This window comes from Stegostoma tigrinum, chromosome 10 (assembly GCF_030684315.1).
Source record: "Stegostoma tigrinum isolate sSteTig4 chromosome 10, sSteTig4.hap1, whole genome shotgun sequence".
In the NCBI taxonomy this organism is placed as follows: Eukaryota; Metazoa; Chordata; class Chondrichthyes; order Orectolobiformes; family Stegostomatidae; genus Stegostoma; species Stegostoma tigrinum.
The window spans coordinates 25,845,813-25,867,925 of NC_081363.1; the positions used below are offsets into that span (position 1 = coordinate 25,845,813).

The 22,113-nt window shown below is 45.0% G+C and overlaps 1 protein-coding gene across 5 annotated transcripts in view; it reads right to left on the reverse strand.

The window, feature by feature from the left end:
* The window catches only part of ppp4r4 (protein phosphatase 4, regulatory subunit 4), a 228,028-nt gene that overhangs the window by 152,517 nt on the left and 53,398 nt on the right, over positions 1-22,113 (reverse strand). For 2 of the 5 annotated variants that reach the window (XM_059649053.1, XM_059649054.1), the window contains exon 3: positions 16,765-16,914. The exons of the other annotated variants lie outside the window; for them this stretch is intronic. In XM_059649053.1, the coding sequence (XP_059505036.1) occupies positions 16,765-16,914 (150 nt within the window). The remainder of the gene's footprint in view (positions 1-16,764; positions 16,915-22,113) is intronic. 5 annotated transcript variants of the gene reach the window in all.

Here is a 22,113-nt window from a genome sequence, read left to right on the forward strand (position 1 = left end):
CACACACACCCCACACATAAATACACACACAGCCCACACATACATACAGACACACACCCCACACACACACACGCCCCCACACACACATCCCCCACATACATACACACCCACACATACACACACACCCCACATACACATACATACACACACCCCACACATACATACACATACACACACACACACCCCACACATACATACACACATACCCCACACATACATACACACACATACCCCACACATACATACATACACATACATTCATACCCCCCCACACATACATACCTACACTCACACCCCACACATACATACATACACACACACCCCCACACATACATACATACACAAACCCCCAACATACACACACACACCCCCCACATATACCCACACCCACCCAAGTACACACACACACCCACCACCCACACACACACCCACACACACATACATACTGACACAAACACACACACCCCACACATACATACACACACACATACGACCCACACATACATACACACACACAAACTCCACACATACATACACACACACCACACATACATACACTCACACACACACACTCACCCCACACATACATATACACACAGACATACACCCCACACATACATACACACACACAGCCCACACATACATACACACACAGCACACACATACTTGCCCATACACACACCCCACACATACATGCACACACACACACCCCACACAAAAATACACACTCACACACACACACACCCCACACATACATACACACACATCCCACACATACATACACACACACAGCCCACACATACACACACACATACCCCACACATACCCCACACATACATACACACACATACCCCACACATACATACACACACCCCACACAAACATACATACACACCGCCCCCACACATACATACGTACAGACACCACCCCACACGTACATACATACACACACACCCACCACACATACATACATACACACACCCCCCACACATACATACACACACACACACACCCCACACATACAGACACACACACACACCCCACACATACATACACACACACACACCCCCACACATACATACATACATCCCCCCACCTACACACACACACCCAACCCCCACATACACATACACACACACACCCCACACACACACATACATACACACACCCACACATACGTACACAGACACACACACACCCCACACATACATACATACACACACACCCCACACATACATACCTACACACACACCCCACACATACATACACACACACACCCCCACACACACACACACACACACCCCACACACATACATACACACACACACCCCACACATACATACACACACACACCCCCCCACACATACATACATCCCCCCACCTACACACACACACCCAACCCCCACATACACATACACACACACACCCCACACACACACATACATACACACACCCACACATACGTACACAGACACACACACACCCCACACATACATACATACACACACACCCCACACATACATACCTACACACACACCCCACACATCCATACACACACACACCCCCACACACACACACACACACCCCACACACACACACCACACACACACCCCACATATACATACACATACACACCCCACACACACCCCCACACACACACCCCACACACACACACCCCATACATACATACACACACACACCCCACACACTCACACATCCCCCACACACACACCACACACACACACACACACACAACCCCACACACACAAACCCCACACACACACACACCCCGACACACACACCCCCACACAGACACACACACCCCACACACAAACACACCCCACAAATACATACATGCACACTCACGCACACCCCACAAACTCACACACACACCCACACATACATACATACACACACACCCCACACATACATACACACACACACCCCCACACATACATACACACACACACACCCCCCACACACACATACACACGCACACATCCCACACATACATACATCCCCCCACCTACACACACACACCCAACCCCCACATACACATACACACATACACCCCACACATACACACACATACATACACACACCCACACATACGTACACAGACACACACACACCCCACACATACATACATACATACACACACACCCCACACATACATACCTACACACACACCCCACACATACATACACACACACCCCACACACAAACACCACACACACACCCCACATATACATACACATACACACCCCACACACACCCCCACACACCCACACACACGCCCCACACACACACCCCATACATACATACAGACACACACCCCACACACACACACATCCCCCACACACACACCACACACACACACACACAACCCCACACACACAAACCCCACACACACACACACCCCGACACACACACCCCCACACAGACACACATACCCCACACACAAACACACCCCACAAATACATACATGCACACTCACGCACACCCCACAAACACACACATACACCTACACATACATACGTACACACACCACCCCACACATACATACATACACACACACCCACCACACATACATACACACACCCCACACATACATACACACACACACCCCACACATACATATATACACACACACCCACCACTCATACATACACACACACCCCACACATACATACACACACACCCCACACATACATACATACATACACATACATACACACCGCCCCCACACATACATACATACACACACCCCACACATACATACACACACACCCCACACATACACACACACACCCCACACATACATACACACCCCCCACACATACACACACACCCCCCACACATACATACACCCCACACACACACACAAACCCACACACACACCCACACAACCCCACACACACACCCACACACACACATACCCCACACACAAACACACCCCACACGTACATACACACATACACATACACACACACACTCCACACACACACACTAAACATACATACATGCACACTCACGCACACTCCACAAACACACACACACCCCCACAAAACCGCACACACACCCCACACAAACCTACACACACACACCCCACACATAAATACACACACAGCCCACACATACATACAGACACACACCCCACACACACACACGCCCCCACACACACATCCCCCACATACATACACACCCACACATACACACACACCCCACATACACATACATACACACACAGCCCACACATACATACAGACACACACCCCACACACACCCCCACACACCCACACACACGCCCCACACACACACCCCATACATACATACAGACACACACCCCACACATACATACATACACACACAGCCCCCACACTACACACCCCACATACATACATACACACACAGCCCCCACACATACATACATACACACACACCCACCACACATACATACATACACACACCCCCACACATACATACACACACACCCCCCACACATACAAACACACACACCCCCCACACATACATACATACACCCTCCACATACACACACACACACACCCCACATACACACACACACACACCCAAGTACAAACACACACCCACCCCCCACCACTCACACACCCACACACACATACATATACACACACACACCCCACACATACACATATACACACACACACCCCACACATACATCACACACACACATCCCACACATACATACTTACACACACCCCCCCCACACATACATACACACACAGCCCCAACACACACATACACCCACCCAAATACACACACACACCCACTCCCCACCAAACACACCCCACCACACACACAACCACACATACAGACACACACACACCCACACATACCTACACACACACACACATACATACACACACACACACACCCAACACGTACATACACACACACACCCCACACACACACATACATACACACACCCACACATACGTACACAGACACACACACACACCCCACACATACATACACACACCCCACACATACATACACACACACCCCCCCCCACACACACACACACACCCCACACACACACCACACACACACCCCACATATACATACACATACACACCCCACACACACACACACACACACACCCACACACACACCCCACACACACACACCCCATACATACATACATACACACACACACCCCACACACACACACATCCCCCACACACACAAACACACAACCCCACACACACAAACCCCACACACACACACACACCCCGACACACACACCCCCACACAGACACACACACCCCACACACAAACACACCCCACAAATACATACATGCACACTCACGCACACCCCACAAACACACACACACACACCCACACATACATACGTACACACACCACCCCACACATACATACATACACACACACCCCACACATACATACACACACACCCCCACACACACATACACACACACACCCCACACATACATACACACACACACCCCACACATACATATACACACACACACCCCCACACATACATACACACACACACCCCACACATACATATACACACACACACCCCCACACATACATACATACATCCCCCCACCTACACACACACACCCAACCCCCACATACACATACACACACACACCCCACACACACACCCCACACATACACACACATACATACACACACCCACACATACATACACAGACACACACACACCCCACACATACATACCTACACACACACCCCACACACACACACACACACCCCACACACACACCCCACATATACATACACACCCCACACACACCCCCACACACCCACACACACACCCCACACTCACACACCCCATACATACATACACACACACACACCCCACACACACACATCCCCAACACACACACCACACACACACACACACAACCCCACACACACAAACCCCCCACACACACCCCCACACAGACACACATACCCCACACGCAAACACACCCCACAAATACATACATGCACACTCACGCACACCCCACAAACACACACACACAACCACACATACATACGTACACACACCACCCCACACATACATACATACACACCCACCACACATACATACACACACACCCCACACATACATACACACACACCCCACACATACATACATACACACACACCCACCACACATACATACACACACACCCCACACATACATACACACACACACCCCACACATACATACATAAATACACACCGCCCCCACACATACATACATACACACACCCCACACATACATACACACACACACCCCACACATACATACACACACACACCCCACACATACATACACACACACCCCCCACACATACATACACACACACCCCCCACACATACATACACCCCACACACACACACAAACCCACACACACACCCACGCACACACACATACCCCACACACAAACACACCCCACACGTACATACACACATACACATACACACACACACTCCACACACACACACTAAACATACATACATGCACACTCACGCACACTCCACAAACACACACACACACCCCCACAAAACCGCACACACACCCCACACAAACCTACACACACACACCCCACACATAAATACACACACAGCCCACACGTACATACAGACACACACCCCACACATACATACATACACACACACCCACCACACATACATACACACACACCCCACACATACATACACACACACACCCCACACATACATACATACACACACACCCACCACACATACATACACACACACCCCACACATACATACACACACACACCCCACACATACATACATACACACAAACCCACCACACATACATACACACACACCCCACACATACATACACACACACACCCCACACATACATACATACACACACACCCACCACACATACATACACACACACCCCACACATACATACACACACAACCCCCACACACACACACAAACCCACACACACCCACACAACCCCACACACAAACACACCCCACACGTACATACACACATACACATACACACACACACTCCACACACACACACTAAACATACATACATGCACACTCACGCATACTCCACAAACACACACACACACCACCACAAAACCGCACACACACCCCACACAAACCTACACACACACACCCCACACATAAATACACACACAGCCCACACGTACATACAGACACACACCCCACACACACACACGCCCCCACACACACATCCCCCACATACATACACACCCACACATACACACACACACACGCCCACACATACATACACACACACAGACCCCACACGCTCACATACAGACACACACACACAAACCCACACATACATACACACACACCCTACACACACACACACACCCCACACATACACACACACACACCCCACACATACATACATACACACACCCACACATACATACACACAGACACACGCACACCCCACACATACATACACACACACACCACACATACATACACACACACACCCCACACATACATACACACACACACACCCCACACTTACATACACACACACACACCCCACACATACATACACACACACCTCACACATACATACACACACACACCCCACACATACATACACACACACACCCCACACATACATACACACACACACCACGCATACATATATATACACACACACACCACACACATACACATACACACACCACACACATACATAGACACACACACACCGCACACATACATACACACACACACCACACATACATACACACACACACCCAACATACACACACACCCCCCACATATACCCACACCCACCCAAGTACACACACACCCACCACCCACACACACACCCACACATACATACACACTGACACAAACACACACCCCACACACATACATACACACACACACCACACATACATACACACACACATACATACACAAACACACACCCCACACATACATACATACACACACAGCCCCCACACTACACACCCCACACATACATACATACACACACAGCCCCCACACATACATACACACAAATACATACATACACACCGCCACCACACATACATACGTAGACACACCCCTGACACATACATACATACACACCCACCACACACATATACATACACACACACCCCACACACATACATACACACACACCCCACACACATACATACGTACACACACACCCACACATACATACCGACACCCCCACACACACACTCCCACCCACCCAAGTGCATACACACACATCCACCCCCCACCACACACACACACCCCACCCACACATACGCACACACAAACACACACCCTCACATACATACACACACACGCCACACATACATAGACACACACCCACACATACATACACACACACCCACACACACCCCACACATACATACACACACACCCCCACATACATACACACACACCCCACACACACACCACACACACACACTCCACACTTACATACACACACACACCCCACACATACATATACACACACACACACCACGCGTACATATATATACACACACACCACACACATACATACACACACACACCACACACATACATATACACACTCACACACACACCCCACACGTACATACAAACACACACACCCCACACATACACACACCCACACATACATACACACACACAGACCCCACACACTCACATACAGACACACACACACAAACCCACACATACATACACACACACCCTACACACACCCCACACATACACACACACACCCCACACATACATACATACACACACCCACACATACAAACACACAGACAAACGCACACCCCACACATACATACATACACACACACACCACACATACATACACACACACACCCCACACATACATACACACACACACACCCCACACTTACATACACACACACCCCACACATACATACACACACACACCCCACACATACATACACACACACACCCCACACATACATACACACACCCCACACATACATATACACACACACACCACGCATACATATATATACACACACACGCCACACACATACATATACACACACACACCACACACATACATAGACACACACACCACACACATACATATACACACACACACCACACACATACATATACACACTCACACCCCACACGTACATACACACACACACACCACACACATACACACACACACGCCCCACACATACATACACACACACAGACCCCACACACACACATACAGACACACACACACAAACCCACACATACATACACACACACACCCTACACACACACACCCCCCCCACACATACACCCCACACATACATACACACACACACCACACATACATACACACACACACACCCCACACATACATACACACACACACACCCCACACATACACACACACACACCCCACACATACATACACACACACACCCCATACATACATACACACACACACATCCCCCACACACACACCACACACACACACACACAACCCCACACACACAAACCCCACACACACACACACCCCCACACAGACACACATACCCCACACACAAACACACCCCACACATACATACATGCACACTCACGCACACCCCACAAACACACACACACACCCACACATACATACGTACACACACCACCCCACACATACATACATACACACACACCGAACACACATACATACACACACACCCCACACATACATACATACACACACATACATACACACCGCCCCCTCACATACATACACACACCCCACACATACATACACACACACACACCCCACACATACATACACACACACACCCCACACATACATACACACACACCCCACACACACACACAAACCCACACACACACCCACACAACCCCACACACACACACCCACACACACACACATACCCCACACACAAACACACCCCACACGTACATACACACATACACACACACACTCCACACACACACACACTAAACATATATACATGCACACTCACGCACACTCCACAAACACACACACACCCCCACACAACCGCACACACACCCCACACAAACCTACACACACACACCCCACACATAAATACACACACAGCCCACACATACATACAGACACACACCCCACACACACACACACACCCCCACACACACATCCCCCCACATACATACACACCCACACATACACACACACACCCCACACACCCATACATACACACACACCCCACACATACATACACATACCCACACACACACACCCCATACATACATACACACACATACCCCACACATACATACACACACATACCCCACACATACGTACATACACATACATACATACCCCCCCACACATACATACCTACACACACACCCCACACATACATACATACACACACACCCCCACACATACATACATACACACACCCCACACATACATGCATACAGACACCCCCAACATACACACACCCCCCACATATACACACACCCACCCAAGTACACACACACACCCACCACCCACCACACACACACATACCCACACATACATATACTCTGACACACACACACCCCACACACATACATACACACACACACCCCACACATACATACACACACACATACATACACAAACACACACCCCATACATACATACACACACAGCCCCTACACTACACACCCCACACATACATACACACACATACATACACACCGCCACCACACATACATACGTAGACACACCCCTGACACATACATACATACACATACCACCCCACACATACATGCATACAGACACCCCCAACATACACACACACCCCCCACATATACACACACACACATACCCACACATACATACACACTGACACACACACACACCCCACACACATACATACACACACATGCATACACAAACACACACCCCACACATACACACACAGCCCCCACACTACACACCCCATACATACACACAGAGCCCCCACACATACATACACACACATACATACATACACACCGCCACCACACATACATACGTAGACACACCCCGACACATACATACATACACACCCACCACACACATATACATACACACACACCCCACACACATACATACACACACACCCCACACACATACATACGTACACACACACCCACACATACCCACACATACATACCCACACCCCCACACACACACACACCCACCCAAGTGCATACACACACATCCACCCCCCACCACACACACACCCCACACACACATACACACACACATACACACACACCCCACCCACACATACACACACACAAACACACACCCACACGTACATACACACACACCCCACACATACATACACACACACCCACACATACATACACAGACACACACACACCCCACACATACATACACAGACACACACACACCCCACACATACATACACACACACCCCCACCTACATACACACACACACCCCACACACACTCCACACACACACACACTCCACACTTACATATAAACACACACCCCACACATACATATACACACACACACAACACGCGTACATATATATACACACACACACCACACACATACATATACACACACACAACACACACATACATATACACACTCACACACACACCCCACACGTACATACAAACACACAAACCCCACACATACACACACACACACGCCGACACATACATATACACACACAGACCCCACACACTCACATACAGACACACACACACAAACCCACACATACATAAACACACACACCCTACACACACACACACCCCACACATACACACACCCCACACATACATACACACACACACCCACACATTCATACACACAGACACACACACACCCCACACATACATACATACACACACACCCCACACATACATACACACACACACACACCCCACACATACATACACACACACACACACCCCACACATACATACACACACACACCCCACACTTACATACACACACCCCACACATACATACACACACACACCCCACACATACATATACACACACACACCACGCATACATATACACACACACACCACGCATACATATATATACACACACACACCACACACATATACATACACACTCCACACACATATATATACACACACACCACACACATACATATACGCACACACACCACACACATACATATACGCACACACACCACACACATACATATACGCACACACACCACACACATACATATACACACACACACCACACACATACATATACACACTCACACCCCACACGTACATACACACACACACCCCACACATACACACACACACACCCCACACATACATACACACACAGACCCCACACACACGCATACAGACACACACACAGAAACCCACACATACATACACACACACACACCCTACACACACACACACACCCCACACATACACACACACACACCCCACACATACATACACACACAGCACACATACATACACACACCCACACACCCCACACATACATACATACACACACACCACACACATACATACACACACACACCCCACACATACCCCACACATACATACACATACATACCCCGCACATACATACATACACATACATACATACCCCCCACACATACATACCTACCCACACACCCCACACATACATACATACACACACACCCCACACATACATACATACACACACACCCCCCACACATACATACATACACACACCCCCCACACATACATACACACACCACCCCACACACACATGCATACACACACCCCCAACATACACACACCCCCCCCACATATACACACACCGACCCAAGTACACACACACACCCACCACCCACCACACACACACACACCCACACATACATACACACAGACACACACACACTCCCCACACACATACATACACACACACCCCACACATACATACACGCACACATACATACACACACACAGCCCCCACACTACACACCCCACACATACATACACACACACATACATACATACCCACCGCCCCCACACATACATACGTACACACACCCCCCACACATACATACACACACACCACACATACATACACACACACCACACATACATACACACACCCACACACCCCACACATACACACATACACACACACCTCACACATACATACACATACCCCACACATACATACACATACATTCCCCACACATACATACATACACATACATACATACCCCCCCACACATACATACCTACACACACACCCCACACATACATACATACACACACACACCCCACACATACATACATACACACACCACCCCACACACACATGCATACACACACCCCCAACATACACACACCCCCCCACATATACACACACCCACCCAAGTACACACACACACCCACCACCCACCACACACACACACACCCACACATACATACACACAGACACACACACACTCCCCACACACATACATACACACACACACCCCACACATACATACTCGCGCACATACATACACACACACAGCCCCCACACATACATACACACACACACCCCACACACATACATACGTACACACACACCCACACATACATACACACACACCCACACACATACACACACACACACCCAAGTACATACACACACATTCACCCCCCACCACACACACACACACCCGACACATACATACACACCCACACCCCACACACACATACACACACACAAACACACACCCACACATACATACACACACCCCACACATACATACACACACATACCCCACACATACATACACCCACTCACCCACACATACATACACACACCCCCCACACATACACACACACACCCCACACATACATACACACACACCCCACACATACGTACACACACACACACACCCCACACATACATACACACAAATACCCCACACATACATACACACACACCCCCCACACATACATACATACACACACCCCGTACACATACATACATACACACACACCCCCCACACATACATACGTACACACATCCCCCCCACACACACACAACCCCCAACACATACATACATACACACATACACCCCACATATACACACACACACACCCACCCAAGTACACACACACACCCACGCAAGCATACACACACACTCACCCCTACCACACACACACCCACACATACATACACACACACACCCCACACGTACACACTCCACACACACCCCACACATACACTCTCTACACACACCCCACACATACATACACACACACACACCCTCCACACACACACATACCCCACACATACATACACACACACCCCACACATACATACACACACACCCCACAAATACATACATACACACACGTACACATACATACATACACACACCCCCCACACATACGTACGTACACACACCCCCCACACATACATACACACACAACCCCCACACATACATACACACACAACCCCCACACATACATACATAAACACACACCCCCCAACATACACACACACCCACCCAAGTACACACACCCACCCCCCACCACACACACACCCGCACATATATACACACGCAGCCACACATATATACACACACAATCACACCCACACACACATACATACATACACACACACATACACACCCTGCACACACATCCATCTCCCTCCCCACACCAACCCCCACCCACACCCTGACAACCACACATCTTCCACTTTGCCATCAACTGTTAGCTTCAGACTGAAAACGAACAGCTTGGCTTGGTGAGGGATTTACATTCAATGTTAAATTTACACAATGATTGATTTAACTTCACATACATTGAAATATAGTGAAAAGCTTTGTTTACAAGCCATACAGGCAGATCACAGCAAGCAAAGGACGTATAGATTACTAACACTTAGAGGCATACAGATTATATTGCAGGTTACATTATTTGAGGCTAGCGTCCATTCAACAGTCTGGTAACGTCCAGAAAGAAGCTGTTCCTGAACCTGCTTGTGCATATGTTCAGGCTTCTGTATCTTCTGCCTGATGGAAGAGGTTGTAGGAGATCATTACCAGGGTGCGATGGGTCTTGATGATGCTGGCCATCTTTCTGTGGCATCGAGCCATGTAAGTACAATCCATGGATGGAAGATTGGCTTCCATGATGGTCTAGGCTGTGTACACAACCTTCTGTAGTTTCATACCGTCCGGGGCAGCGCAGTTACCATACCAGGCTGTTATGCACCCAGACTGTATGCCATCAACAGTGCATCTGTGCAAGTTGGAGAGGGACCTTATGGACATGCCAAATTTCCTGAGCCACCTGAAGAGGAAGAGGCAGTGTTGTGCCTTCGTGTCCCATTTACATGGGAAGTCGAGGACAGGTCAATTATCTTCACTCTGAGGAACTTGATGCTCTTCACTCCCTCAACATCAGTTCTGTTTATGTAAATGGGGGCGTGTCTCCTCCTTTCTTTCTGAAGTCAATGATCAGTCCTTTAGTATTGCTGACATCGAGACAGAGATTGTTTCCATTGCACCATGTCACCAAGCCCTCTAGCTTCCTTCTATATTTTGACTTGTTGGTGTTAGATATCCATCACACTACGGTAGTGCCGTCAGCAAACTTGTGGATAGTGTTTGTTCGGAATTTGGCACAGGTGTACAGGGAGTACGGTAGGTAGCTGAAGACACATTCTTGGGGGGCTCCAGTGTTGAATGTTATTGTAGAGGAGGTGCAGTTACGTACCCTCACTGATTGTCGTCTATGGGTCAGAAACCTGAGGATCCAGTTGCAGAGGGTGGAGCTGAGGACAAGGTACACAGTTTTGAGAACAGTCTGGGGGCAATACTGTTGTTGAAGACGGAGCTGCAGTCAATGAGCAGGAGTCTGACACAGGTGTCTTTTTCATCTAGATGTTCCAGCAATGAGTGCAGGGTGATAGGCATCCTCTGTGGACCTGTCATGTCAGTAGGCAAACCGTAGGGGATTATGGCAGGTTGGGAGACTGGAGTTGATGTGGGCCATGACCAGCCTCTCAAAACACTTCATGATTATTGAAGTCAGAGCTATTGGGCAGTAATCATTAAGGTACGTTGCATGTGTTTTCTTGGGAACGGGGATGATAGTGATCTTCTTGAAGCAGGCTTTTGGCTTGTAGGAGGGAAGAGGTTGAAGATGTTGGTGAATACCTCCACTAGTTGGTTCGCACAAGGTCTGAGTCCTCAGGACCGTTGCTCTCCTTGGGTTCACTGTCAGGAAGACTGATCTGACTTCTGAAGCGGTGACAGAGGAACAAGTGTGTCTGGAGCTATTGGGGCAGGTGTTGCCATGCCAGGGGTATTTGGTCAAACCAAGCACAGAAAGCATTGACCGTGTCAGGGAGGGATGTGTCATCGTCTGCCATCTTACACTGTTTCATTTTGTATCCCATATGTCATTTAGGCCTTACCACAGAAAGTCAGAGTCTGTTTAGTAGGTCTGGACCTTTAACTTGGTTCAATACTGCCTCTTGATGGCTTTGCAGAGGTCATATCTGGACTTTCTGTATTGGTCCGGATCACCCGACTTGAATGCTGCACGTTTATTCATCAGTAAGGAGTGGATTTCCTGGTTCATCCAAGGTTCACGGTTGGAGAACAGTCAGATTGAGTTCTTCAGTACACAGTTCTCGACACATTTGCTAATGACGTCCATAACATTAAGTAGTATACTTGACATGGATTGCAAAATGAAAAATGATGCAAATTGATCTTTGTTATGAATATAAATTGGTGCATAGTGTGTTGCATCTTTTTAAGGAAGAAAAATATCAATGTGAAAGCATTTTGTTCCGAGCCATATCATATTCCTGAATCCTTTCTATGAAGCAGGATATCCTACAATGTATGGTGTGGAACCTTTACTTTACATCTTCTAGTGGAAATCCATTTTCATGAAGAATTACTCTTTAAGTAAATGGCAGCTGTTAACATGTTATTCACATCTTTGTCAACAATTACATTCTCCTTTGACTCTGGTTCCAGCTTTTCAGGAAGTAAAGATTAAGAGTACAAAGAGACAATAGAAATCCATTCAGAAGACGGGTCACTGGGCACGAAACCTTAATTCTGATTTCTCTCCAAAAATCCTGTCAGATCTGAGTTTTTTCTAACAATTCTATTCTTGTACCTGATTAGAAATTTGTGTTCAATCTCTAAAGGTAAAACATGTTATTTTGATTTTTTAAAAAGTAGACCTACTGCACTAAAAAGCAATAAGAAACTCAAAAATGTGATTACGTTAGAGAAATTGGTCTCAGCACTTGATGAACAATAATTTTTTAACCTCTCTTGGGTATTAATTTGTTTTATTGGTTACAAGGTCAGTGATAAACAATAAAAATAGGAATGTAAGAATTGCGTCAAGCAGATAAATTTAAAATTGTCAAAATTGCAAAGGTTTCCCTAGCAGCAGTATAGGTTTAAAATGTTCCATCAGCATTAATGTGATTTGAATTTGTTTTCTGACTTCATTTTGACTGTAATTTTCAATTAGCAATAAAATGGTATTAGTGGTTTACATACATTAGTAGAAAGCTAGGATATGTCCATAAATCTCATTATCAGAAGCATACACAGCTGATGCATGGGAAAATAAGAAGAATGTTTTATGCAGAACTGAAGAAAAAATAACTAGAAGGGTTTATCCACAATTAAAGTTTGAAACACTTTACCTGATGTCCCCTGTAGGTTTTTGAAACGTAACTTTCTCCCTACCGAAGTCCCTGTAGATCTGTGAAGAGCTGAAGGAAAGGGGAGATTGATATGATGTAACACTCCCGCTGCCCCAATTTCGCACGATGCAGTGTTGATAAGAGCTGTTGCTGAAACAGGAGAGAGAAAACATGGGAGACGGATAGATAGTGGAAGATGATATGAAATCAGCTCAAGCCGTAGGCCAATTCTGAAGGGCAGAGATCCAAAAGAAAGAGGAATGACTATTTAATAGGCAGAAATAGACACCATCCATTTAAAGGGGAGAAGGAAGCCTTTTAAATCTAGTAAAGAAGGATAGGTGGTAGATGACGAAAATATAATTGTTTAGTATGCTCAATGGACAGATGGAAGAGAAGACTCTGTATGCTTATGATAATGCTGGCAATTCCAGACAGTCCTTAAATTAACTGATTAAATCAAAGCATTTTGTCTGTTCTGTTGTTATGGCTTGCTACAGCATGGTGTACCTAACATTGAAATTTTCCTCTTCAGTGTAAATCATATCACCTCACATTAATTTATGTAACTACAATTTAGCTTATTTAGGAAACTAACTGATGTTGCAGTCGTAACAACTTCAAATCAGGGTAACCTGTCTTAATTCTACATCTGCATAAAATGATGGTGCTGCAGAAGTGTATTTATTCATTTTTATTGCACTGTCTGCTTTGAATACACAGAAAGGACATAATTTTGTGCTATAATTGTTTTGATTTTGTGAATTACACTGTTTGAAATTTGTGGATAGCAAATTCACTTTATTAGACAAAACATAACAATGCTCAAGCCTCACAGTAACAACATTTTGTGAGAATGTCTTGCAGATTATACATTAATAATCACTTAGTGCCACAGAACTTGGCTACTGCTGCAAAAAGACATTTATCAAAGAGTTTTAATCCATTGTATGAAAATAAAAGAACTTGGACAAAATGTGTCTTTCTTCGTGAATACTCAAGATTGTATATTTATGATGGCATAATTACAACGAAAGGGCTTAGCAATTGTGGCAATTTGTTTTGTTGGCGTTTTACGTTGAGTTTTTCATTAATTTAAATACGTGATCATGCAAAGTCCAAAAGCTGTTAAAAATGTAATAGTTACTTCTGGCACAATTTACATAAAAATGATTGACCTTAACATACTGCTGCACCTGTTACAGGAAATGTTACTGATGAATGCCCATCAATCTTGATCTCAAAATCCAGTCACGGACACTGGGACAAACTTAGACCGGTTGACTCCAGTTCTCTCATCACAGATGTCCAGGTATTTCCAATCTTTTTGTTTATTAATTTAAAATATGATAAGAAATTTTAATATCTATTTCACACACAGTAAGACAGTATAAGTAAAAAAGGAGTACCCCACAACTAATTATAAATGTCATTCATTTCATGAAATTATCATAAACTAGATGGTCACGTTAGAATAACCTCTTAAATGGCCATGGCACCTACAGTGCCTGCCTAGTTAATCAACTAATCTCATAGACATGTAGTCTCCAAGAAAACAAAGTAATGGAAAAATCTTAAAACTTAAAAAGAAAAGTGAAACAGTAAGTAAAATAAATCCAACCAAAATCCTCACTTAATATTGTCAATGTTCCAAGTTCATATGCATCACTCCAGTTAATTAATCTTTGACATTACATTTGATGGGAAAAAAAATTATGCACTCCAAGAGAAATAGTATCAAATATTAAGCAAAATTTCCAACTATGGAGTTAAAACAAAGAATTCTAATCACATTTAAAAATTACATTAAGTCACTTAACTAAATTAGATAAATGCCAACATTTAAATGTTTAAAATGGCAGGCTTAATGGTGGTATCAGCTTTTACAATCTTTGAATTATTCGTTTGAAAAAGAAACAGAAAATTGTGCACTTAATTGACTATTAATAAAGAAACTGCCCAGTTTCTAAGTAGAGTATTTCTCTGCATTATACGTGTACACAGGTTTATTGTTTGACTTTTGTAATGGATTTTAATGGATTTAAATGGTCCAGTACATCATTATTTTGTTTTATTTTAGTACGGAGCACTTACAGATACTGGACAAAGTAGGAAAATGAAGAAAATCCTTTGACAATTCATTTTCCACATGCTTCTTGTCAAGGTTAGTTTCGTCATAATCTTGGGGAAGTCCCATTGCGAAAATCCATCAATGTATGTATGTTCCAACTGAAGGGAGATCATGGCTCATTGTGTACTCAATCTTCATCCATTTACTTGGCAGCTTTTGTTAGCGATAGCTTGCTATTCGCTTCCACTCACAGGAAGGCATGCAAAAAAGCAGTCCCACCATCTACCTCGGTCAGAACTAGAATCAAATATGCACTGTTGGCATTATTATTTTCATTTTTTATCCAGTCACAGATCGTGGACTTCACTGGCCAGAACAGCATTTATTGTCCAGCCCTAAATGCTCAGACGGCAGTTAAAAGTCAAACATATTGCTGTGGATCTGGAGTCCCATGTAAGCCACACCAGCTAAGGATGGCAGGTTTCCCTCCCTGAAGGGCATGAGTGAGCCAACAATCAGCAACAGTTTCACAGTCACCACTAGACTCGTAATTCCAGATTTTTACTGAATTCAAATTCACCATCTGCAATGGTGGGATTTGAAGCTGAGTCCACAAAACTTTACCCAGGTCTCTGGATTAAAAGTATAATGATAATACCACTAGGCCATCACCTCTCCTATACTTGTCTCCCTCTGGCATCATGCTAGCCATCAATCCAACTGAGCGAACTGGTGCACAAAATCCAGCTTAATAGTTTAATTTTACCTCAGTTTAACCCGTACCAGTCTAGTTGCTGTCAGTAGATCAATAAGGGAAGTTATCTCAAGCCTTAATTTTCATAAATGACATCATTACAAACACAGTGCTCAAAAGCCAGAATCCAGAAATTCCAACCTGGAATTCAGCTGCTATCATATGCATGGTTCTGGTTAGGTTGTAAGGGAGCAACGTGGACCACTTCTAAATTGCATAATTTTAGCAGTTACCCATATAAAACATCAAGCCATGCCTGATTTATATTATCCAAGGATGAGGAACACAAAATGTGCTCATTAGAATCGGCAGGGGCCGATCTAAATGTTGCAGAGTTGCTTGAATTGTAGGGTATCCCTTTAGAAAGTAAAGATGCCCTTTTGAAAAGGATCACAGGAGGTCTATAGGGGACATTAAGTGGCCATTGATATTGTTAAAAGATGTATGTAATAAGTGCATAAATTCATTTGAAATGTTGGAAGTCACTGTCTAAAAGAACCATCAACAGAGCTGCCAAAAAGGGAGCTGATAAGTTGTTAAGGCATTTAAAACATTTGCTCTTTAAATATTTGGTAAAAATTTTGTCTATATTCCTAAACAAAATGCTTGTTATTGCATTCTATCTGTTGAAGTTGTAACAGTGATCTCCATAAAGGCAGTTAGAGGCTCGGAGAAAACAAAGTGAAGCAGCACTTAAGAAATTTATTCAAGCAAAACACCAGTGTAGATGCAGCGGGAGGGCATCCAAGACACACTCAGGAGTTTGAACTATCTCCAAGTACAATGGTAAGAAAGCACTTCTTTTATATCATTACACACACAAGCTGATGCGACCCCGAAACTATATTAATCATTATCCACATATAGCATGAGCAGTAAATCTTACACTATACAGTTTACTATCAGTGGTATACAGCTCCTACACTATCACACTGGGAGAGATGTGTCTATTGAAACCTTTATCAGAAATAAACATGCAGTTACTCATAATGGTAGACTGGTATAAGAAAGGGGTCTAGATTGCAGGGAGCAAAATAGCCATGTGGCAACAAAATTTTAAAAAAAGCACATAGAAACAGAGCCATGGAGCAATCTACTGTAGACACAATAAGAGTATGGATAAATAGGTTCAGCATAATTCAGAGCAAGATAAAAGATAGTACTGACTGGTGGTAAGGAAAGAAATGGGCAGATGCTTGCACGTAAAATTTGAAACCAAGTTAAGTTCTCTGCTGTCGCAATCTATCAGGCTCTCAGTGAGCAGACAACCAATGATCATGGTTTATATTTTAGTATAAAGCTTTAGCCTTCTTGATGTGCAATTGAGGGAGATTGTTGTTCATCCATGACTTGATTGCTGCTATACAGTTCATGATGAGAGGAACAGGAATTCATGAGGCCAGCAGACAGCAAATCTCAATGTTGTCAACAACTCCTTGAAAGGTGACCAATGCATTTGAATGAGGTCACACAGGGGCAACATGTCAATCAGGAAAAGGAAATGAGAACACGAAGATTTGGGACATAACTGAGACAACAGCACACAGGCATTAGAAAGCAATGCAAGAGATGTGTTCTCTTAATTAGGGCATACAGGAATGGAACATAAACAGTCAATGCCATGGAGAACGGACTGTGCAGGAAAATAGTGTCACCTGCCAAGCATTGAAAAAGTGTAAAATAAACATTAGAGGGAATGGAGCACATGGTGATAACCTTAAAGAAAGTCACTGATAATTTTCACTATATTGACCTCCATCCTTCAGAAGGGGCTGAAGGAATTTCAAGAGATCTAGCCATAGACATTGAGTGGCAACAGAATGTTTAACGACTGAAGGTGGTGAGGTTAGGCAACAGTAAATCGACAAAAGATCTGCAGTGGCCTTTGATTAGCAGTGATTACTAGTAAAACCTGCTATGTCAAAAGAAAGCCTTTAGAAACTCTTTTGTTGGGTTGAACGAAGTTGTTAATCTTGAATACGAGATCATACACTTAAAGAGAAAGAAATGAATAGTGAACATTGTAGGTAATGATAAAACATTTATTTTGGAAAATATAACATTTTAGCAGATTTATCTCCATTCAGAACTCCAATAATTTATAACATATTAAGTGACTTCTGTTTACAATCCAAAAGATGTAGAAGTGCTATACTGCAAAGGAAACAGCTACAAAAGCTGTTCGTTGTGACTTAGAGGAATAACATCACCCAATCATTGGACAAAAATCTATCACTGCAACATGTTTTTCCTGGCACTGTTACCCAAAATTCTCTAAATAGCTTTCCAGAGATGACAATTGCCCAAAGATTTTAAACACAGTATATTGGAACTTTGCATGTATAACTCATCTCAGTAACCCTATCACCAAAATATTTTTATTTGCTAACGGAAAGTGGGCATTACTGACTAAGCTACCATTTAATGCCCATCTATAATTGACCAGAGGACAGTTCAGAGTCAGTCTCATTGTTGTAGGTCTTGAGTCATATGTAGGCCAAGCCAAGTAAGGATGGCAGATTTT